We start from the raw sequence: 23,466 nt of genomic DNA on the forward strand, positions 1-23,466 counted from the left end.
ATAAGAAATACAAGATCTCTGCTGTAGCAACTCAAATTTCCAACATCATTCGTCTTTCCTGCACCAAAATATGCTTTCCTGCACCAACAATATTTCATCATTAATCCAACAAGAAAGAGAGGGGCTTGAGTTGCCAAAACGGAATTTGAGTTCATATGGTTGATGTATTCAACTAATTAGATCAGAAAGAGTTTCAACCACTGTGACTACTGTGAGATTCTTTTCCTAATTGAATTCAACAACGGACCGTCAGTCGGTGTTTATTTCTTGGTCAATGACAGACAAAGGAGGCTTTCAAAAAGAGAAAAGTGTCTTTGACATAGCCTACCATTACCATTGCAGTTTTGAGTCAAAACAAACAATGAGGCAGTTGAGCTAAACTAGGAAAGCTGATAACAATGAAGTCACTAATAATAATATGTATAAACCAACAGAATTGATTCAACATGTTTTATATACAGAAGAGCACTCTAGACTCCAGCCTAATGGAGTACCTTATATCTAAAGACTTCATTGATTGCTGTTGTATAAAAAAAATACATACATCCATAGATATTGTGGCTAGGGTTGGCTCCTGCAGTTCGCCTTTAGACTCGAAACTGCATCTCTTTCAACTGCTTCTGCCATGAAACTCCTGAAGTGGAAGCAACCGGTGGTACGATAATTCCCCCAGCTCCATGAAAACTTGACTGAATTTAATCAGAATCAGTTAATGATTTCACCAAGGAAAAGGATACGGCCAGGTCCATGGAAAAATTTTCTAATTACTTGTCTGTCCATCAATATTCCATAACTTACTTCCTCAATAGATGTCTGGTTTAGAACAATTATCACCATCTATTTTGCTTCAATGTACAACGTATAACAGTTTTGTTTGCTTTACTCTGCATAATTAATTCAAAAATAACTACACATAACGAATACATATGACATGAAAAAAATTAGGAAAGCAAAAAAATAAGGACAGCGCAAATGAATTACATTTGACATAAAAATGATGACTGGTTCTAAAAGTATGGTGTGACTTTTAAATGCTATAAAGATTAACGTTTACTGGGGACTAGACTGAGAGGTTTCAAAGGAAACTAAAGCTTCAATAACAACAACAACAACAAAGTCTTTTCCCACTAAGTAGGGTCGGCTATATGAATCCTAGAACGCCATTGCGCTCGGTTTTGTGTCATGTCATCCGTTAGATCCAAGTACTCTAAGTCTTTTCTTAGGGTCTCTTCCAAAGTTTTCCTAGGTCTTCCTCTACCCCTTCGGCCTTGAACCTCTGTCCCGTGGTCACTTCGAACCGGAGCGTCAGTAGGCCTTCTTTGCACATGTCCAAACCACCGTAACCGATTTTCTCTCCTCTTTCCTTCAATTTCGGCTACTCCTACTTTACCTCGGATATCCTCATTCCTAATCTTATCATTTCTCGTGTGCCCACACATCCGACGAAGTATCCTCATCTCCACTACACCTACATGTTGATGCTTCACCGCCCAACATTCTATGCCATACAGCATTGCCGGCCTTATTGTCGTCCTATAAAATTTTCCCTTGAGCTTCAGTGGCCTACGACGGTCACACAACACGCCGGATGCACTCTTCCACTTCATCCATCCAGCTTGTATTCTATGGGTGAGATCTCCATCAAATTCTCTGTTCTTTTGCAAGATAGATCCTAGGTAGTGAAAACGGTCGCTCTTTGGTATTTCCTAATCTTCGATCCTCACCCCTAACTCATTTTGGCCTCCGTTTGCACTGAACTTGCACTCCATATATTCTGTCTTTGATCGGCTTAGGCGAGGACCTTTAGATTCCAACACTTCTCTCCAAAGGTTAAGCTTCGCGTTTACCCCTTCCTGCGTTTCATCTATCAACACTATATCGTTTGCAAAAAGCATACGCCAAAGAATATCATCTTAAATATTAAGTTTGTGATCTTCGCTAGATTGCTCCGGTCATTAGTGTGGATAAGTATGTAAATGGATAGAGACAGGAAGCAACCACAAGATGTACGTGGTTCACCCAGATTGGCTACGTCCACGGAGTAAAGGAGTTCTCATTAATTGTGAAGGGTTTACACAATATATAGGTTCAAGCTCTCCTTTAGTGAGTACAAGTGAATGATTTAGTACAAATGACATTAGGAAATATTGTGGAAGAATGATCTCGTAATCACGAAGCTTTTAAGTACTGAAGTGTGGTATCGTCTTCACTTGCCTTATCTGTCTCATAGGTAGATGTGGCCTCTTCTTTGGAAGTACTCTTCCTCCCTCCAGGGGTGGTATCTTTAACTGGTGGAGATGCACAAGGTAATGTATCAATTTCACTTGACGCTTACTTGTAGTTTCAGGCTTGGTCAAGCGCGATACAAACCATGTAGTAGGAGTCCCCCAAGTCGCCGAGCTAGGGGATCTGCTGAAAGAGGTGACAGACAAGGTAAGCAATCAGAGCTCCAAGCAATCAGTCCCAGATTAGAAGTTTGATTTCGAGTTCCGGCTGATTGTTATCCTTCTCCTTATCTTGCAGGTAGCATGAAGGATAAAAAGAAGAAAAGGAGAAAAGGTGATATGAGATACTTTTGCTTTTGAAGAAGTAACTTTCCACAGGCTTATTCTTGAACCGGGCTGGAGGGTTTTCTTGTTTCCACCAGAGTATAAGGCCGACTGAAGAATTTGAGGGTCAAAACAAGTCCATCAAATCTAGAGTACGTTCGACCCTGCTGATATGGGATACTTTTGCTGTTGACAAAGTAGTGGATGTATCGGCACGTGTTCTGTTGCGCTTGTCTCCACATGCTTCCTTGTATCCTTCTCACTTGCCCTATTTGTTCCTCAGGCAGATGTGGTATCTTCTCGGGAAGCATAAGATGTTGAAGATGAGTACTCGAGAGCAATGGGGTTCTAGGTAGTCAGTTCCGAACTGGAAGCTTGATTCCAAGTGCTGACTGATTGCTCTCTTTCTCCTTGTCTTGCAGGTAAGAACAAGGCCAAAGGAAAAGACAGGGAAAAAGCATGATATGGGATACTCTTGCTTTTAACCCTGATGATATGAGATATTCTTGCTCTAGTGTAGCTTGTTTGCAGAGGTATTCTCGGGGGGAAAGAAAGTTGAGTATTTCGAGAGGCTTCGTTGGGAGTGCCCTCTCAGATATGAGGAAGGGTTGAGCATTTTTGCAGGTCTGCCTGTCCGTTGAGGATGGAGGTCGACATATATAGGAGTCTCCCTAACAAGGAGTAATACTATTCTTTTACCCTGCTTGGTCATAGCACGGTAGTGGGAGCTGTCAGCTTCACGTGTTTTAACTCTGTCAGAGCACTTTGAAAAAGTGGTCTGTGGTATCTGGAAAGCTGATGTTACGTGTGAAGATCACAGACAAACTTTATCCAAGGAGATCTGGCTCTCGAAGTTGAGAAAACGGTGTGAGGATTATAGACAAGCTTTATCTAAGGGGCTCTCGAAGTTGAGAAAGCGGTGCCTCTTCGGTTTTCGAACAAGCAATCCTGTCGGGGATCTGTCTCTCGAGATTCGGAGAACGGTGCCTCTTCGATTTTTGAGAAAGCAATCCTGCTAGGAGTCTGGCTCTCGAGATTCGGAGAGCGGTGTCTCGTCGCTTTTTGAGAAAGTAATCATGTTGGGAGTCTGGCTCTCGAGATTCGGAGGACGGTGCCTCTTCGATCTTGAAGCAAGCAATCTTGTTGGGAGTGTTTTCTCGAATGTAAGTAAAGGTTAGGCCTGTTTGCTAGTCTACCTTGCCACGGAGCACAGAGGTTGACCCACAGGGACTTTCCAATTATCCAACAATGGTCCTGTTCCTTTACCCTTGTGGGTAATAATATGGTAGCTAGACCTTCAAAATTTATGTGTCCAAACTTTGTTAGTGCTGTTTCTTTGCTATTCTTTTACCATTCTTGGTCATAGCGATGTAATGGGAGCTGCAAGCTTCACGTGTCTAAACTTTGTCAGAGATTTTTGGCAAAGTTATCTGTGGTACCCGTGAGCTGATGTTGCGTGTGGAAAGTGAATGATTGAATAGTAACATTCACGTGCTTTCTACTTCACTAGAAATCTTCAACAGAATGCCCGTAATTTCCGCAAAGTTGAGTGTGCATGTGACAGGTGCTGACAAGGCTGAAAAAGCAGGTGCCTCTTCGATTTCTGAGATCGGCCCTTGTGGTCTCTGAGCAGCCCAGCTTTTGAGAAAGCAAGCGCCTCTTCGATTTCTGCGATCGACCTTCGTGGTCTTTGAGCAGCCCAGCTTTTGAGAAAGCAAACGCCTATTCGATTCCTGAGATTGACCCTCGTGGTCTCTGAGCAGCCCAGCTTTTGAGAAAGCAAACGCCTTTTCGATTTCTGGGCAGGCGCCTCTTTGATTTCTAAAGCTCCATCGAGTGCGGATTTTTATAGAGGCTGGTATTAAGTTCCAAAGCACACTTGAATCTCCACCAGTAGAAGCTCCATTCTTGCATTTCTAAGATCTTGATTTGTCCAACCTCTTTTCTCTTCAACACGTTTGAAAATGTCTGGCCTCTCCGACCGTCGTTTTGACTTGAACCTTGTTGAAGAGGCAGCCACGCCTTCTCCAGACAACATATGGCGCCCATCCTTCTTATCCCCTACTGGTCATCTTACCGTTGGGGATTCCGTGATGAACAATGATATGACCGCTGCGGTGATGGCCAGAAACCTTCTCACTCCCAAAGATAACAGACTACTTTCCAAACGGTCTGATGAGTTTGCTGTTAAGGATTCTCTGGCTCTTAGTGTTCAGTGTGCAGGTTTTGTGTCTAATATGGCCCAACGCCTATTTGCTCGAACCCGCCAAGTTGAATCATTGGCGGCTAAAGTGATGAGTCTCAAACAGGAGATTAGAGGGCTCAAGCATGAGAATAAACAGTTGCACCGGCTCGCTCATGACTATGCTACAAACATGAAGAGGAAGCTTGACCAGATGAAGGAATCTGATGGTCAGATTTTACATGATCATCAGAGGTTTGTGGGTTTGTTCCAAAGGCATTTATTGCCTTCGTCTTCTGGGGCTGTACCGCGTAATGAAGCTCCAAATGATCAACCTCTGATGCCTCCTCCTTCTAGGGTGCTGTCCAGTACTGAGGCTCCGAATGATCCCCCTCTGGTGCCTTCTCTTTCTAGGGCTCTGCCGACCGCTGAGACTTCTCCTAAGCAACCTTTGTGAAGGCTTCCTCTTGTTTGTTTATTTTGACTCTTGTATATGTACATATTTGTAACTTCTTAGAGATATCAATAAATAAGCTTTGTTTCATTTCAACGTATTGTGTTAAATACACCAAAGCCATCTTCACTAAGTTCTTTGAATTTTTCTTTTGTTGAAGCTTGTATGTTGAAGCTTTGTGAGTGGAGCATGTAGGTTGAGGTAGTGTTCCCTTAATTTCCCGAGTGGGGAAAACTTCTCGATTGGAGACTTGAAAAATCCAAGTCACTGAGTCGGGTCGGCTATATGAATCTTAGAACGCCATTGTGCTCGATCCTGTGTCATGTCCTCCGTTAGATCCAAGTACTCTAAGTCTTTTCTTAGAGTCTCTTCCAAAGTTTTCCTAGGTCTTCCTCTACCCCTTCGGCCCTGAACCTTTGTCCCGTAGTTGCATCTTCTAACCGGAACGTCAGTAGGCCTTCTTTGCACATGTCCAAACCACCGTAACCGATTTTCTCTCAGTTTTCCTTCAATTTCGGCTACTCCTACTTTACCTTGGATATCCTCATTCCTAATCTTATCCTTTCTCGTGTGCCCACACATCCAACGAAGCATCCTCATCTCCGCTACACCCATTTTGTGTACGTGTTGGTGCTTCACCGCCCAACATTCTGTGTCATACAGCATCGCCGACCTTATTGCCGTCCTATAAAATTTTCCCTTAAGCTTCAGTGGCATACGACGATCACACAACACGTCGGATGCACTCTTCCACTTCATCCATCCAGCTTGTATTCTATGGTTGAGATCTCCATCTAATTCTCCGTTCTTTTGCAAGATAGATCCTAGGTAGCGAAAACGGTCGCTCTTTGGTATTTCCTGATCTCCGATCCTCACCCCTAACTCATTTTGGCCTCCATTTGCACTGAACTTGCACTCTATATATTCTGTCTTTGATCGGCTTAGGCGAAGACCTTTAGATTCCAACACTTCTCTCCAAAGGTTAAGCTTCGCATTTACCCCTTCCTGAGTTTCATCTATCAACACTATATCGTCTGCGAAAAGCATACACCAAGGAATATCATCTGGAATATGTCCTGTTAACTCATCCATTACCAACGCAAAAAGGTAAGGACTTAAGGATGAGCCTTGATGTAATCCTACAGTTATGGGGAAGCTTTTGGTTTGTCCTTCATGAGTTCTTACGGTAATCTTTGCTCATTCATACATATCCTTTATAGCTTGGACATATGCTACTCGTACTCCTTTCTTCTCTAAAATCCTCCAAAGAATGTCTCTTGGGACCCTATCATACGCTTTTTCCAAATCTATAAAGACCATGTGTAAATCCTTTTTCCCATCTCTATATCTTTCCATCAATCTTCGTAAGAGATAGATTGCCTCCATGGTTGAGCGCCCTGGCATGAACCCGAATTGGTTGTCCGAAACCCGTGTCTCTTGCCTCAATCTATGCTCAATGACTCTCTCCCAAAGCTTCATTGTATGACTCATTAGCTTAATACCCCTATAGTTCATGCAATTTTGTACGTCGCCCTTATTCTTGTAAATAGGCACCAAGGTGCTCTTTCGCCACTCGTTTGGCATCTTCTTCGTTTTCAAAATCCTATTGAAAAGGTCAGTGAGCCATGCTATACCTGTCTCTCTCAAGGCTTTCCACACTTCAATCGGTATATCGTATGGGCCCACTGCTTTTCTATGCTTCATCTTCTTCAAAGCTACAACCACTTCTTCCTTCCTGATTCGACGATAAAATGAGTAGTTTCTACACTCTTCTGAGTTACTCAACTCCCCTAAATGAGTACTCCTTTCATGTCCTTCATTGAAAAGATTATGAAAATAACCTCTCCATCTGTCTTTGACCGCGTTCTCTGTAGCAAGAACCTTTCCATCCTTATCCTTGATGCACCTCACTTGGTTTAGGTCCCTTGTCTTCTTTTCCCTTGCTCTAGCTAGTTTATAGATATCCAACTCTCATTCTTTGGTATCTAATCGCTTATACATATCGTCATAAGCCGCTAACTTAGCTTCTCTCACAGCTTTCTTCGCCTCTTGCTTCGCTCTTCTATACCTTTCACCATTTTCATTGGTCCTATCCTTGTATAAGGCTTTACAACATTTCTTCTTAGCCTTCACCTTTGTTTGTACCTCCTCATTCCACCACCAAGATTCCTTTTAGTGTGGAGCTAAGCCTTTGGACTCTCCTAATACCTCTTTTGCTACTTTTCAGATACAGCTAGCCATGGAATCCCACATTTGGCTAGCTTCCCCCTCTCTATCCCACACACACTTGGTGATTACTTGCTCTTTGAAAATGACTTGTTTTTCTCCTTTTAGATTCCACCATCTAGTCTTTGGGCACTTCCAAGTCTTGTTCTTTTTTCTCACTCTTTTGATATGTACATCCATCACCAACAAGCGATGTTGATTAGCCAAGCTCTCCCGCGGTATAACTTTGCAATCCTTACAAGTTATACGATCCCTTTTCCTCATTAGAAGAAAATCTATTTGTGTTTTTGACGACCCACTCTTGTAGGTGATCACATGTTCTTCTCTCTTCTTAAAGAAGGTGTTGGCTAAGAAGAGATCATATGCCATTGCAAAATCCAAGATAGCTTCCCCATCCTCATTTCTCTCCCCAAAACCATGGCCACCATGAAAACCTCCATAGTTGCCTGTCTCCCTGCCCACGTGTCCATTTAAATCTCCTCCTATAAATAACTTCTCCGTCTGAGCAATTCCTTGCACCAAGTCTCCAAGGTCTTCCCAAAATTTCTCCTTCGAACTCGTATCTAACCCTACTTGAGGTGCGTACGCACTAATCACATTGATGAGTTCTTGTCCTATTACAATCTTGATTGCCATGATTCTATCTCCTACCCTCTTGACATCTACAACATCTTGTGTCAAGGTCTTGTCCACAATGATGCCAACACCGTTTCTCATTCTATTTGTGCCCGAATACCAAAGTTTAAACCCTGAGTTTTCTAGATCCTTTGCCTTAAGACCAACCTACTTAGTTTCTTGTAGGCACATAATATTTATCCTTCTCCTCACCATAACTTCCACTACTTCCATAGGTTTTCCCGTTAAGGTTCCTATATTCCACGTTCCTAAACGCATTCTACTCTCTTGAACTCTACCCTTCTGTCCTAGCTTCTTCACCATCCCCCGTCTAATAGGATCAAAGTACTTCTTTTGTGTGTCCTGTGTAAAGTTGATAGGAGCATATGCCCCCAAACAACTTTGAGTGGAGTCGTTCGAAAAGAAGTTTCTATGGCCCCCTTGCTCATTTAACACTGCATCCGGGTGCCGATGGAGATACAGCGACCCTTGCTCACTTATCACTGTGCTCGGGCCACACAGCGCGCCACTTACGGGTGACGTCCTAGCTTTAGCGCGATTTCGTTCTGGATTTGTTTATACCATATTTAGGGCCTTCGTATTTAGACCTCGTATAAATACTCGAGGGACGTAAATGTAATTACGTAATAAAGGAAAGGGCAAATATGTAATTAGGGGAGGAGCCCTTATTCTATAAAATGGCATCATCACCCTCACAAACAATAAGCCTCCTCACATCCCCTAAGCTCTAAGCTCTCTCTCCCTCTTCACATCCCCTAAGCTTTAAGCTCTCTCTCCCTCTTCAACAGAGAAATATAATACAATCAGTGCGGACGTAGCCCAAACCTTAGGGTGAACCACGATAACTCTTGTGTCATTTACATTTTATGCAGATTCACGGTCGGATTTACGTTGTACCAAGACCATCCGGTTTTGTGCAACAACATTTGGCGCCGTCTGTGGGAATCGACACAAAAAACTATGTTGTTCTCTTTCATTTTTTTTACCTCAACCGTGAAACCTCACCACAACCTCCACCTAAAATCTGCAGAAACCCAAGTACCAAACCACCCACAAGCAGAGACACACACATTCTGCACTACTCCCAATAGCATCCAACATTGGATTCCAGAAATCTCTATCCCTCTCTGCAACTTCTCTCTGCTGCTGGAGTAGATAATACTTTCAGAAGGAAATTCGATCGATAAGGGTTCTTGAAGTCAAGCTCGTGAGCGTGAAAGACAGGATGAGGAGGGAGGACCGCATAAATCCAAATTGAAAGGCCCGACAGCTTGACAAGAAAGCACTCTCTCCTCTTTCTCTCAGTGGTTGATATTTTGGTTTAGAACAATGCTCGGAGCCGGAGCTCAACTCCACGTGATAGATCGCTCAGCTGCCATCCGTCCGGTCCCAAAAACTTCGCCTTCTTTTTCCTCTTTGCATCGCTTGGTCTTCACGGTTGGAACAGGATTCATCAGACCATCAAAACGGTGTCGTGCGCTCAAATCTCTCCGCATCACCTGCAACAACTCTTCCTCTCGTTCTAGATCCTGCAACACCGAGGATCATCATGATTTCGACCACATCCAAGCTTCCCTCCTCCTCTCAGTATTACGACGAGAAATCGCGACTTGCACAGCGGGATGTTTTGCTGGCTTTCTTGCCGACGTGGTAAACTTCCTACGAAAGGAGCCTGCTTTGGATCCCGTTTCGAACAACGCTCCAAGAGCTGTGCAACGCCATACCTTCCACCAGGTTATGATCCAGCCCGAGATGGCCTTCTTCCATGACTGTTCTGGTCTTACCCAAAAAGGCCGCTGGAGATGCCGCCGGACGATGGTGATGCCATTGCTGACGATTACCTGCGAGAGGAGAGTGAGAATGAATCGAGGCCCGTTGAGAAGGGCGTGGTGCTAGCCGGCGAAAATGCCGACGGAGCAGCAGGCAACAAAGGACGTCATCGGGATCTGTCGGCTAGTAGACGTAAGAAGGCCATTAAGTTTGCCCACTCCGTCTGGAGGAGTTAGATCTGGCAGCTACTGGCCTTATTATTTTTCGTGCAATGAAGATTCTCATACCAGCATATCCAAGACCAGGTGGGAATCAACATTCGGCGGTCGTCGTCCATCGTCAGCCCTCACTCGCATTTCCACAGTTCCCAATTCGTGCTGCTGCTGCTGCACCTGGATAAGCCACGATTCATAGTGAAGAACTGTAGAAATGATGCTCCTCCTCTCTCCGCCACTTCCATTGCTTGCACTATCCTCGGTGTCCAGCCTTCCTCTTCCACTTTTGACTAAACTTTGGCTGATATTCCACCTGATGATTATTCTTAGAGAAAGTACGATCAAAAGAAAAAGAAAAAGAAAAAGGCAGGGAAGACTCATTTTTCTTTATTATTCCAAGCCATATGCAAATAGAGGGAAGACGGATGGTCTATGTCTACCCCCAGTCCCACCATGTGCTAGTGTAAAGCCGGGCCCAGATATAAGGAAGGTGTTTTTAAAGAATCAGGAGCTAGAAATGCTATATTAAATGCCGACGTCCCACAATGTTTTCACATGCCTCATAAGCTTTATCAGTGCTTTTCTGAAATTTGGAGGAAGATAGAGACTAAAGAAGCTTTTCTAGAAAAGCCGACGTGGACAACACAAACAAATCAACTGCTGACGCACAAAAGGTTGGACTACCAAAAAAAAATTAATTCTTCCGTGATCGCAGATAAGATCCCTTTTTCTTTATTATTTTGCTTTATCATTATTTGCTTCTCTAAGCCACCACCAGAGAATGATGAAACAACCCACTACTCAATCAGTCTCGGAGATAATTGCAGAAAAGCAAAAGCAAAGCAGAAAAAACCAAGAAAAAGCAGAAAGCAAAGGGAAGGCTTTCCTCTGCGAGAGCACATGGGTACACTACAAAAGCAAGGAATAACACCTCACCAGAGTGATGTGGTTTACTTTCCTTATTTTTGAATGATGTAATTTATTTTCCGTATCATTCGGAGATATCTGTATAAACCCTATTAGAGGGTAAAAAAACAAAAAAAACAAAAAAAAAAACGGCTGAGCCCAAAATAAATGGGCTGGAATGTTGTGTAGAAAGCGAAGGCCCATAAGCCTAAAATAGCACCAACCAGGTGATCAAAAGTACGCCAAGTACCCCACAATTATTCAGCAACCCGCCACTATTACCACCAACCAAGTGATCAAACGTACGCCCAGTACTCCAAAAGTATTCGGCAACCTGCCGCTATTACCACCAACCAAGTGATGAAATGTACAACCCGTACTCTAATATCATTTGGCAACTAGCCATTCATGTCATCAACTAGGTGATGAAATGTACAACCCGTACTCTAATATATCATCTGGCAACTAGCCATTCATGTCACCAACTAGGTGATGAAATGTACAACCCGTACTCTAATATCATTTGGCAACTAGCCATTCATGTCACCAACCAGGTGATGAAATGTACAACCTGCACTCTCCTTCATGCCACCAACCAGGTGATCAAAAGTACGCCCAATACTCCAAATTATACATGAGCATTACTCATGTCATTCATACATAAATATTCATGAGCATCACTTATGACTATCATTCATGTCAACATTCATGAGCATCACTCATGACAACATCCATGAGCATCACTCATGACAACATCCATGAGCATCACTCATGTCAATCAACATAAACATTCATGAACATCACTCATGTCAATCAGCTCCAAAAACTTTATTTACAAAAGCTCCAGCTTCGAAAGCTTCATTTACAGAGCTCTAGCTTCAAAGCTTCACTTGCAAAGCTTCACTAACAAAGCTTAAGTGCAAGGTATACAAATACCGCCTCCGAACAAACGCCACTTCGGCCCATACATGGATTCAATTTGAAGTCTCCAGCCAACAGACTCTATTGACCGCAGACTTGGGGGACTACATTAGGTACCATATATTGGGCCTCATGAAAAATACTTGGGGGACTCTAGCCCATTATTTATGTATTGAGGAGCGAGCCCTTGTTTTATAAAAGGGACTCCCTCACCATCATTAGAGCAGCATCAACTCTAGCCCATTATTCATGTACTAAGGAGCGAGCCCTTATTTTATAAAAGGGACTCCCTCACCTTCATTAGAGAGCAACACCGCCAGCTGAGCAACCGCCTCGCTGTGAGCATCACTCCTAACCCATCATTTATGTATTGAGGAGCGAGCCCTTATTCTATAAAAGGGACTCCCTCACCTTCATTAGAGAGCAACGCCGCCAGCTGAGCAACCGCCTCGCCGCGAGCATCACTCATAACCCATCACTTATGTATTAAGGAGTGAGCCCTTATTCTATAAAAGGGACTCCCTCACCTTCAAAACGCCACAAGCCGAGCCAAACAAGGCAACATAAGCCACGAGCCGAGCAGCCTCGCAACATGTGTTACTTCTAGTTGAGCATCATTTCACTTTGAGCACCGCCTCATATCGAGCATCAGTTCAAGACAACATCTAGTTACTTCGGCCCACACATGGACTGAATTTCAAGTCTCCAGCCAAAATACTCTCTTGACTGAAGACTTGGGGGACTACTGTTTATACCATATTTAGGGTCTTCGTATTTAGACCTCGTATAAATACTCGAGGGACGTAAATGTAATTACGTAATAAAGGAAGGGGCAAATATGTAATTAGGGGAGGAGCCCTTATTCTATAAAAGGGCATCCTCACCCTCACAAACAAGAAGCCTCCTCACATCCCCTAAGCTCTAAGCTCTCTCTCCCTCTTCACATCCCCTAAGCTCTAAGCTCTCTCTCCCTCTTCAACAGAGAAATATAATACAATCAGTGTGGACGTAGCCCAAACCTTGGGGTGAACCACGATAACTCTTGTGTCATTTACATTTTATGCAGATTCACAGTCGGATTTACGTTGTACCAAGACCATCCGGTTTTGTGCATCAACAGGATTCATTGTCATAAGGATTCGACGTAACTATGGAGTGCCGGCTGTCGACTACCTGACGCCCTCCCCCTCCTCCTTTATCCGGGCTTGGGACCGGCAATGTAAGATAAACTTACATAGGCGGAGTTAAAGTAAAGCTTCAATGAGGGTGTAAAATTAGTTTGGTAATATTCCTTTATTCTATTTAGTACTGTTAAATACCATACTCATGACAACCATAACATAAAAAATTTCGATTACTCCTACCGAAGATATTCTCCACTATTTTTGGCAATTGCACACTAACAATAAGTTTCTTCAAAACTGATAAAATTATCCTCCAATGTGATTTTGAAAAAATTCAAGTCTGACACTACACGACTATTTCAAACATAGAAGGAAACGTAGGAAACAGATTTAAACATGTAAGTAAATGGCATGATTAAGTAGAGTAAGAGGAAGGAGAGGTTACCAGAACACTAGGATGATACTTGTGGAACTGAAAGTTGAAGCGCGTCACATTTTTGCAGTTTCCCTTCATTAACTGGCAGAATTCACCAAGCATGCGGTATAGTTGAAAAGTGTCAGAAACTTCTCTTCTATAAATCATTGTATTTGTGAACTCAAGGCCATCTCATTGAAAGTTTTCGAAATTGATTTTGATAGTTGGGATGTGAGAAATCTTGCCCCACTCCTTTCCTATCCCCATTCTACAGTGTTCTTCAAGAATTTTACGATCATTGATTGCCAAATTCTGCAGTGGTATCGTTTTCAGGAAGTCCTGCAGGACTTTTATGCAAAAAATGGAGTCAATCTCTAAGAAGTGTAGACATGGCATTAGTAAGAGCATAGTTTGCTACAATGAAATATAAATGCTTAATTAGTAGTAGGCAGCTGAAGCGTCTATTTGAAAACTTAACATGATATCAGAGCATATATAGTTTGATATCATGAAGTATAAATGCTTGGGTTGCATGGCCAAAAGGTTTTATGATCTGCTTTGATTCACAGAGACGAGAATTGACGGTGTAGAGAACAAGAAGCTAACCGAAATATTGACGGTGATGGGAGAGAACTACAATGCTTTGAGAACCCAAATGTTGGAGTACATGAGCAAGAACCCTGAGAAGGAGCTCAGCCCAATTTCAAAGAAAAGAAAGTCTGAAAGCAGCCACAACACCACCACCAACAGTAACAATATCGTGAATGAAGCAGTGAATGGAAACTCCGAAAGCAGCTTCAGTGATGGCGAATCGTTCAAAAAATCAAGGGAAGGGACCATCAAGGATAAGACTTGCAGGTTCTTACCTTTTAGGTTTTATTTTAGAGAGCTTTGGTCCTATGTCCACTTCCTTTTTTTTCTTTTTTTTTCCTTTTTCAAAAGGATTGGAGTCTAGTCCCCCCTTTTTCTTGTATTTTCTTTTTAAGAGGGGTAATGTGTATGTTCCCCTCTTTTCTTGTTCTTGCTTTACTAGAGATCAGGTTTTTGTCCCTCCACTAAGTGCAACTTTTTTTTTTCATATCAATCAATTTATTTCTCTTGTACTGTCGAAGTTTTCTTAAAAAAATAAAAATTAATAAAAAGTTTGTCTGGACCGAATCATACAACAAGCCTGGCAACCCATATAATTAATTAGTGTTATATACATATAATTCTATGATCTTTTCCTAAATACTCACGAATTCTATCCTCAGTCTTCATTTCCATAATGTTACAAGTCAAGGGAGGGAGGTTTTTTTTTTTTTTTTTTTTTTTTTAAAGCAACGATATATTCATAAGTCAAAGGGAATAGCAGGTAAGCTGGCCAGGAAAAAATCTAGCCACTTTAAGGATTACAGTCTTTAAACAAAACATCAAGTAAAATGTTTGGAGGTTCTTCAAACCAAGAAACCTTAGTGGAGCTGGTAAGTGCGTAGTGAGCAAGACGATGGGCAGCTTCGTTTGCTTGTCGGCGCGTGTGGGAAGCAAATGCTTCAGTGATCTTGAGTAGCAAATCCCTTGTATCTTCCACTACAAGTCCCACATGGGAGAGATCTGGAGTAGATAAGTTCAAAGCCTTCACGATCAGGAGTGAATCACTCTCAAGAGAAAAGTTTAGAAAACCCCTTTCCGCAGCCAACATAAGACCTTCATGAGCTGGTAGGGCTTCAATGTGAAGGGGCAAAGAAACGTAGGAGAACCGTTTCATTCGAGCAGTGATACAGCTGCCATCATCCTCTCGAATCACTATTCCCAACCCCACCGAGTTTCATGTATTCCGTCCAAGCACCATCCACATTGATTCGCAGTCGACCATCAGGTGGTTTGCCATTTAAGTGGGTTGTTGCTTGGTAGATTGTTTGGGGGTTGGAATGACGCATTGAAGTTGAGAATAATTTCACCAATCATGTGCAATTTTACCTTACTTTCACCAAGGGTGGGAGTTGATTAAACAAGATTGAGCAGAAAATGTGGATTCATTAGAAGTTGAGAATAATTTCACCAATCATGTGCAATTTTACCTGACTTTGCCTTGTAATTTCTTGTCTTATTATATGTAACTAGGGAAAAAGCTATAATCATGAGAAAATTCCGTACACATTGCAGAGTAAAATTTCAATGATTAGTGTTATATTCGCACACCCTTTTTCCTTTTTACGTCCCACATTCTTATTAATTTTTGTTCATTAATATTTTTCAATTCAACTAATTCGAAAGTCGAAAATTACAAAAAAAGTGTGTGAAAGACTAAAATTGACATGTGGATAGTACTATGCTAAGAATAAATAGGATCAAAAGAAAGACCCCACCTATCCAACTAATGGGCGCCACTTATCCAACTACCTTCCACACAATCAAATGGCAACCTTTATATGTCCTCCGGTTAAACCTAACAATAATACCAGAAACAAACTTGGCACTTGGCAGCCATAAGTCATGGCCACTACAACTTCTCTGCTTCCCAAATCCTTCCCACCATTTCTCACCAACGCACCTTCATTCCCCTCAACCCTTTTCACCAAGCTCTCGTCTTTCAACCCACAGGACCACCCCCATTGCACAAAAAGGCCCAACCTTCAAACAAATGCCAAGAAGAAGAACCCCTGGCTCGACCCTTTTGATGATGGGGAGGACCCTGACATGGAGTACGGATCCCTCTTCGCGGACGGGAAGCAGGACGAGGACGATAGGCCACCCGAAAACCCCGATAATCCATACGGGTTCTTGAAGTTCCCAATGGGGTACAGTGTGGAAGTAGCATCACTGGCATTGAAAGTGAGGGGGGATGTTAGGAGGTGTTGCTGTGTGGTTTCTGGTGGTGTGTATGAGAATTTGCTGTATTTTCCCGTAATTCAGTTGCTTAAGGACCGGTATCCCGGCGTGCAAGTGGATGTGGTGGCTTCGGCCAGAGGGAAGCAAGCTTATGAGTTGAATAAGAATGTGAGATGGGCTGATGTGTATGATCCTGATGATCATTTTCCTGAGCCTGCTGAGTACACTGACATGGTTGGACTCCTTAAGGTTGGTTGGTACAAATATCTCTATTATTCTTCTTTAAAATCATTTGGGCAATTCGTTTATCTCTATGTTATGTAAAAGGATTAGGGCCCGTCTGGTAACGTTTTTGGAGAATATTTTCATAGAAATGATAACGAGAAAATGGATTTGCACTTTCAAGATTCAAGAATGCATCTGGTAAAATGTTGCAATTTCGATCATTCGTGGAGATGTTCTCTTTCAGTGTCTTCCTTACAAACTCGGTTTCTCATACAAGAAGGGTTTCGCTACTTGGATAGAAGATAATGTTTTTCCAAATGTGCATCCAAACGACTTCGAAAGTCGCGGAATGATTCCCGCTTCTTGAATCACAGAACAATAATGCAAAGAAATTTATCGACAAGAATGATCTTGACGGTTCTTTTCTGCAATGAGGCATGTGAGCAATTAAAGATTTAGGAAGGCAGCTTCGACGCTTCGTACTCAAGTAAACTGGAACTAAATTATTAAGTGCCTATTTGAGAATGCTCTTGGTTTTTGGCTATAAAGGATTCATCTTGTTAAACTTCATACTTAATGAGTTTCCTACTTTATTTAAATTTGTAACCGATTGCGTTAACTGTTACAGAGTAGGTACTACGACATGATCTTATCAACCAAGCTAGCAGGTCTCGGCCATGGAATATTTTTGTTCATGACAACAGCCAGAGAGAGGGTGAGCTACATTTATCCAAATGTAAACGCTGCAGGAGCTGGATTGTTTTTATCTGAAACATTTAGACCGAATGGTATGAATCTCGCTGAAGGCGGGTATAACATGTGAGTTTATAATAATACAACACAGATGATTTTGATACTTCCTATGAAAAATGAACACCTCCTTGGATGCAATAGTGAGAACTTTTATTTTGAAGCAGAAAATTGTTCTGCAGGGATAGCTGGAACAAGCATTGGTAAAATTATTATGCTGCGTTTTGATACTAATTTTGTATTTAGAAAATTTATAGACGTGATTGTCATTTCAGGTATCACCAGATGGTGGATTGGTTGGGGAGACCAGTGCGGGATGTGCCACGACAAGCTTTGCCCCCGCTTAAAATATCAATTTCAAAGAAGCTAAAGCAGACTGTAGAGTCAAAATACAAGAAAGCAGGTGTAGATAAAGGAAAGTATATTGTGATTCACGGGTTGGAGTCGGATTCAAAAGCCTCAATGCAGTCTAAGGGGGATAGTGATAGCTTGCTACCCATCGAAACTTGGGCTGCAATAGTCCGCGGTATAAGGTAATAAATTTATGGAATTTCCGTTCTGAAGGTTCTTCCAGAAACATACAACACAAACCTACACACACACACACACACACACAAAAGGAATATAAAAGTTTATATGCATTGACCCTACTGAATGAGAATGTTTAATTTATAGTTGGCCAGGAAGTTTTTGTAAGTATTGATCCAGAGCTGCATTTGTTGTTCTAATGCCGACAGGGAATTTAGGCCAGTTTTTGTCATTCCACATGAGAAAGAAAGGGAAAATGTGGAGGAAATAGTTGGAGAAGATACCAGCATTGTGTTCATAACAACCCCTGGGCAGGTAGGGATAAATTACTTCATCAATTTCCCACACTTTTTGCACGAAAACGAAACAGCTTGGAGAACTATACATATAAAACTTTCGAGTAAATATTATTGTAAAGAGATGGATGGGTTGGAAAACCATCTGCCATACAAACACTTTTCCGGTGCTTTACCTTACCAATGTCTCCTGCTGGAAAAATGAAACCACTTTTGTTTCGTGATCTCAATCCTCCTTCATTCAGAGCAATGGTTAAATTTTATCAAGGACTTTTGCGGCTTTGCCTACAAAATAGTCAATGAATGAAGCATGATCGACTTCTAATGGCTTTCCTTTTTATCTTCTTTAGCTTGCCGCTCTTATCAATGACTCGGCTGGTGTGATAACTACAAATACCGCAGCTATCCAACTTGCAAATGCACGCCAAAAACCCTGGTGAATGACATATGTGAATATTAGTTTTCTTGTGTTAGATAAGTACTTGTTTGAGCATATCCGTCTGTTCTCCATTTCATTTTTTTCGTGGGATCTATTTTTTCTCACCTTTGGATTTTGATTTTCAAATCAAGTTGATTCTAAACATATTGATACCCTTGAACTCATAATGTCATTGTTTTGCAGCATTGCATTATTTGGCTCTGCAGAGAAGGGGAAACTATTCGTTCCGAACGCAGAGGAGAAGAACTGTGTTATTGTTTCATCCAAGACAAAAAAGTTAAAGGACATTGACACTGAAGCTGTTAAAAATGCACTTCCAATTTTCAATGTGTCCCTAGCTCTAGTCTAAAAGGGGTTAAAGCTCACCCTGATTAGTGATTTAATTACTTTTGTTCTTGTTGTATTAATACCCTATCTTTACCCCAGTTTGTATAGCAGACCATTAAGCCAATGTTGATTAATAAAATCAGGATATATTTTTTCTGCTATCGACGTTCTGAGAGTTAACATATTCCCAAATCGTTTAAACGGGCAAGGGAATTCCATACACAAGTATGAATCCTACACCAAAATAGTTCAAGGACAATCCTACAATAAGGGTACATTAAGAGAGGACAAAACATCAGAACCAGTTCTTTTCCTGATGACAGGATCACATTGTTCGGTGAGCTTGAACTAAAAGGACTAGGGCCGGCATCCTGTTCCAGAACTCTGAGAACACATTTGATGTTTACACACCTCTGTAGCTTGCTGTCCGAGCAACAATGCTGGTTGCTATGAGACAATCGGCTGTTCTTGCTTCCATGAGTACGGGTATCTGGCGCTGAAGGTTTTCCATATCAGTTCCTCGCAAAAGTAGCATCCTGTTGAGTTTCACAAGTAACACATGTTCCAGCATCAGCAAGAACTGCAGCTCAAACAAGTGGATAATGCAGGTGCATCGTTCCAGCTCTTTTCGCAAGTGGGACTGCTTTCGTTAGGTTTCTAACGTCATTAGACGCTGGACGAAGGGTTTTCTATACTTTTCGCTACGTTCGAATAAAAATGAGCGAGAATTTCTTTTGAAAATTTCTTGAGGTCATTGATTTCAAGGTCATAAGATAACAGTAGAAGTTATTACGAGAGTGCGTAAAATTTACAGAGAACAGATCAAAGAAAAGTGATGCATCATCCCATCTTATCATATTGAAATCGTCCAAGATCATCGCAGTTGGCATGGTTAACAATGTAACGCAATACAAAATGCAGTAAGTATAGAACTCAACAATTTAGGTACCGGTAATGCCATTGAACTTGTTCGGGAAAAAATCAGGGATACAAGCACTTCTCCAAAAGAAAAGAAAAGAGAAGAGAGTACATTACGACGGAGACAGAAACCAAACTCAACAAAATCACTGTAATCTCAATTGAAGAATATTTGATGTTCGAATCTTGACAGATTCTGATTCTCTGGTCTAATTCAAACGTTGAATTATGAGGGCGGTTTTGCGCGAGTTGCAGGATCTTCCTTCGACTCCAAATATATCATTGCAACATAACCCAACGTCCACAACGAAATGTACTGAAATGGTACCCACGATACGCATGCAAAAAGACTTAAAATGCTTCCCACATACTGAGGATCTTTTACGTACCCAAATGGAAACTCTGTCACCCAGGGAATGTTCTTCCCAAAACGTACTCCATAATACGTACCAGATTCACCGAGCAACTGATAGACCCTACAAATAATCAAATGGAAATTCTGTCACCCACGATACGCATGCAAATAGTCACTTATATATTTCAAACAATCGATTTATCAAAGAGAAAAGCGAACAATCAAACTTGGCGGCTTAAAACCCCAACTGCAGAACTCTTGGTCTGACATAAATCACAGTTACATTGAATGGTTAAGAGAGTAAATTGATCACAAAGTTCTTTTAAACATTCAACGCTTCTGGTTCTTGTCACATACAACTGAAACGCAGGCTACAATTATATGAAGCACATTTTCATTGTACTTAAAATTCAATGGAAATATTAATACGTCCACCGTCGGGACTATCTTACAAGGCACTAGGTTTACTCTCAGTATGCTTCCCATTCTGCAGACTTCATCTATTTCAACTACTGGAGATAATTTTCAGTGTGATGACTGCACAATAATGCGTACAGCACCGGTTTGCTCCAATTTGCTCCAATTATTTGGTTGAAATGCAAAAGCATGTTGTTATCAACAGAATTTTCAGAACAAAAAGCTGAAATAGTTTATCAAGTGGTGGTAAAGGTTTGCAATGCCCTAATTATCTTTATAGTCAAGAATAATTTTGACAAGAAGAAACTCAGTGCTCTCTTCTCCTTATCTCCCTCTTTGCTCCATTGGGATAGGGAACATAAAAATTACCTTAAAGTTCTAACTAACAAGGATGTTAACACAAATTATTTGTGGTTCAATCAACCAGATGTTTACCGTGACGGAATACACCAAGGGAACATCAAAAGGAACTAGACATCAGGCTAGGGGCGATGAACTAAACACCAGTTCTAGCACATTAATTTTTCTAACAGATATTATTTTTGTCTCAATCCCACTCTTCCTTTTCCCATTACACCATGAAGTAAAATAATTTCACTCCTATGAATTATATGATTTCATACATTCGATGCATCTTTTTCCTCTGTCAGGATTTCTACGTATAAGCGCCTCGTTTCCCATTAACTAGGAAGACCCGTCTATAGATGCAGAATACGAAAGATGGGCTTGCAATGTGCCCCCGTAACATTTAAGTACAATTTGAAAAAGGATATTCATAGCAATGATGACAGATCTCACATCAGTGTATCTATAATCTATACTAGCATCACAAAATGCGAGCTGAACCACATTTCCTTTGGATTAAAATGCACCCTGTTCTCCACATCCGCCATGAAAAATATACGCGTCGCCAATACCCAAAAGAGATATTCAGTTTAAGAGCAGCCAAACTACCATAGCCTGCAGCTGTGCAGCATGACATATAACTATGACCAACATGAAAAATGAAAACCATTTTCCCTCAAGTCCAAGGACGGAGCTACCATGGGCCTAGGGGGGGCGGATGACCCCACTGAAGTTTTTCTGATGCTGGCATGCTGCTCAAACTGATCTGGTTCTGCAGCAGCAAAGCCCCCACTGAGATGTTTCTGGTTCCTGCGATCTGGTTCTGCAGAAGCAGAGCTTGGTCTTTGTTTTTCTTTTTTTTCAAAACCAGGCCAAAACGACGTTGTTTTGGTCCTGGTAAAAAAAAATTAAAAAAATGTAAACGAAACGACGTCGTTTCGCATATATTTGGGAAAAAAAAAAGTTATGTTATAGTGGGGGACCATTTGTCCCCACGGTCCCAGACTCCCATTCCTTCCATCTCTTTATTTCATTTTCATTAGCCTTTGCGGCTCCAATCAGAGAGCAGAGCAGCGTGGTGCTGCTCTTCCCCAACGCCAACAGCTTGAAACGGAACGGAAGTTACGGAACAGGAGCAAAGTTGCTCTTCCCCCAGCCACTCCAGCCGACATATATATATTTAGGTAAATTTTTTAATTCCTAAATCTATAATCCCTAACCTTAATTAATTATTTAAGATTAATTTTTGTTTAATTGGTATAGAAATATAGAATCATATGGATATGGTCATACACTAATATGGTTATTGACTTATTGATTATTGATTATTGATATGAATTCTATGATTATTGATTATTGATATGAATTCTATGATTATTGATGAATGAAATTATGAAATGGATATGGGTATACATTTATTCATATGATTAGTTGAATTAAATGTTTATTTGTTGAATAATTTGTATGCTTATTGGTATTGGTTAATTGAATTGTTGCCTTGGTTGGATCTTGGTTTGATTAGAATGCTATGTTAATCAAAATGTCCCATGTAGTATGTTATAGGGTTAAAGTTTTACATAAGTGTTAAAATGTCTGAGTTGCATATCTAACTTGTTTCTCATGTGTTTTCATCCTGAAGGTTAGAAAAGATGAGATTTTTATTGAGATTTTTATTCTAAGAATTTTATTGAGATTTTTATTCTATAAATTCTATAAATTACGTATGAACCTTATATGTTATTGGGGCATCAATTTGAATGACTTTGCAGACTGAAACATCAATCGGATGGAAGATCAATGGATGAATGACAACATGGTTATTTTTATAGAGAGAGATATTTGATGGTATTGGTAATGATGTTGTCATGCAACGCTTTCAGAACATGAAAACGCGTCGAGGGATATTGTAAGGGACTGTTGTATGAAAAACTTTATGGATTAATATACAAGTATTGTGTTTAGTAAATTCTTGAGCTTTTTAATTATGACTTTGTTGTTTGAGGATGCCCTACTCACACTAATCTCTGGCTCCGTCCCTGCTCAAGTCCATCAGTTGTAGAACATGAACGAATTAAGCATGATTAGAAAGAATTTCTCAATCCTACTTAGTGACGTACAGATTCAGGACATGTAAATCAATTGACTAATCAAACAATTAAAAGCTCACCACACCGACTACCTAATCAATGAACCCAAATTCCATAACATAAAGACACATCCAAATAAAACTGAAAACTGGGAAATACCCACGTCTCAAAACAACAAATAAAACATCTATAAAAAGGACTAACCTGAAGTTGAGGAACTGGCCAAAGGCAATGAGGGGCCAGAAGTAAAGAGGGGGAGGCCAAGAGAAGGTAGAGACCGAGAAAAGAGAAAGGAACTGAATCAGCTTCAGGAAATGAGACACATAGGCCATCACTTTGCATGGGTCACGCCCCTTCCCACACAGCTCTACCCATGTTTGTGGGTAACTCCATAGCCAATAGTAGAATGGGAAGGGTGAAAGCACTCCTATTGCTGCCGCTATCCCCATTTTTCTTTGTTCTCCTTCTCACCTAATTTTCTCTCACTTTCTGGAAAACGATTCCTTTCATGGGTGGCTCCGGCTGGCTCATCGAATCTGAGCTCTTGTGTGCTTGTATTGGTTATATGAG

The 23,466-nt window shown here is 41.2% G+C and overlaps 2 protein-coding genes and 2 long non-coding RNA genes across 5 annotated transcripts; 2 read left to right on the top strand and 2 right to left on the bottom strand.

The window, feature by feature from the left end:
* Positions 1-404: 404 nt before the first annotated feature.
* On the bottom strand, positions 405-14,158 carry LOC114822597 (uncharacterized). The gene is made up of 3 exons (XR_003770688.2): positions 14,005-14,158; positions 13,429-13,745; positions 405-884 (listed from the first exon to the last, which is right to left on the bottom strand). It is a non-coding gene; the product is annotated as an uncharacterized lncRNA (long non-coding RNA).
* Positions 14,159-15,802: 1,644 nt separating this feature from the next.
* On the top strand, positions 15,803-18,935 carry LOC103405575 (photosynthetic NDH subunit of subcomplex B 1, chloroplastic). Of its 2 annotated transcripts, XM_029097195.2 has the most exons (7): positions 15,823-16,458; positions 17,063-17,253; positions 17,352-17,387; positions 17,460-17,717; positions 17,922-18,027; positions 18,359-18,444; positions 18,631-18,935. In XM_029097195.2, the coding sequence occupies exons 1-7, from the start codon at positions 15,874-15,876 to the stop codon at positions 18,794-18,796; spliced, it is 1,428 nt and encodes a 475-aa protein (XP_028953028.1). In that variant the 5' UTR covers positions 15,823-15,873; the 3' UTR covers positions 18,797-18,935. The 2 variants fall into 2 exon arrangements, with proteins under 2 accessions (XP_008342810.1, XP_028953028.1); XM_008344588.4 differs by lacking the exon at positions 17,352-17,387 and having other exon boundaries at positions 15,803-16,458.
* Positions 18,936-19,714: 779 nt separating this feature from the next.
* Positions 19,715-23,466, bottom strand: LOC103405574 (phosphatidyl-N-methylethanolamine N-methyltransferase). The gene is made up of 2 exons (XM_029097196.2): positions 23,101-23,466; positions 19,715-20,168 (listed from the first exon to the last, which is right to left on the bottom strand). Exons 1-2 carry the CDS (start codon positions 23,343-23,345, stop codon positions 19,919-19,921), a joined length of 495 nt encoding a protein of 164 aa, XP_028953029.1. The 5' UTR covers positions 23,346-23,466; the 3' UTR covers positions 19,715-19,918.
* Positions 21,826-22,775, top strand: LOC103405573 (uncharacterized). Its single transcript, XR_524451.3, has 2 exons — positions 21,826-21,993; positions 22,579-22,775. It is a non-coding gene; the product is annotated as an uncharacterized lncRNA (long non-coding RNA).

Source organism: Malus domestica, chromosome 17 (genome assembly GCF_042453785.1).
Source record: "Malus domestica chromosome 17, GDT2T_hap1".
In the NCBI taxonomy this organism is placed as follows: domain Eukaryota; kingdom Viridiplantae; phylum Streptophyta; class Magnoliopsida; order Rosales; family Rosaceae; genus Malus; species Malus domestica.

Bases quoted from the DNA above. Each gene is read 5' to 3' on its own strand.
- LOC103405574 (XM_029097196.2), bottom strand. From the start codon at position 23,345: ATGGGGATAGCGGCAGCAATAGGAGTGCTTTCACCCTTCCCATTCTAC. The intron at 20,169-23,100 runs GTTAGTCCTTTT...GATTATTTGTAG, and splicing joins GGCCAGTTCCTCAACTTCAG to GGTCTATCAGTTGCTCGGTG.
- LOC103405575 (XM_029097195.2), top strand. From the start codon at position 15,874: ATGGCCACTACAACTTCTCTGCTTCCCAAATCCTTCCCACCATTTCTC. The intron at 17,254-17,351 runs GTGAGTTTATAA...ATTTTGAAGCAG, and splicing joins GCTGAAGGCGGGTATAACAT to AAAATTGTTCTGCAGGGATA. The intron at 17,388-17,459 runs GTAAAATTATTA...TTGTCATTTCAG, and splicing joins GATAGCTGGAACAAGCATTG to GTATCACCAGATGGTGGATT.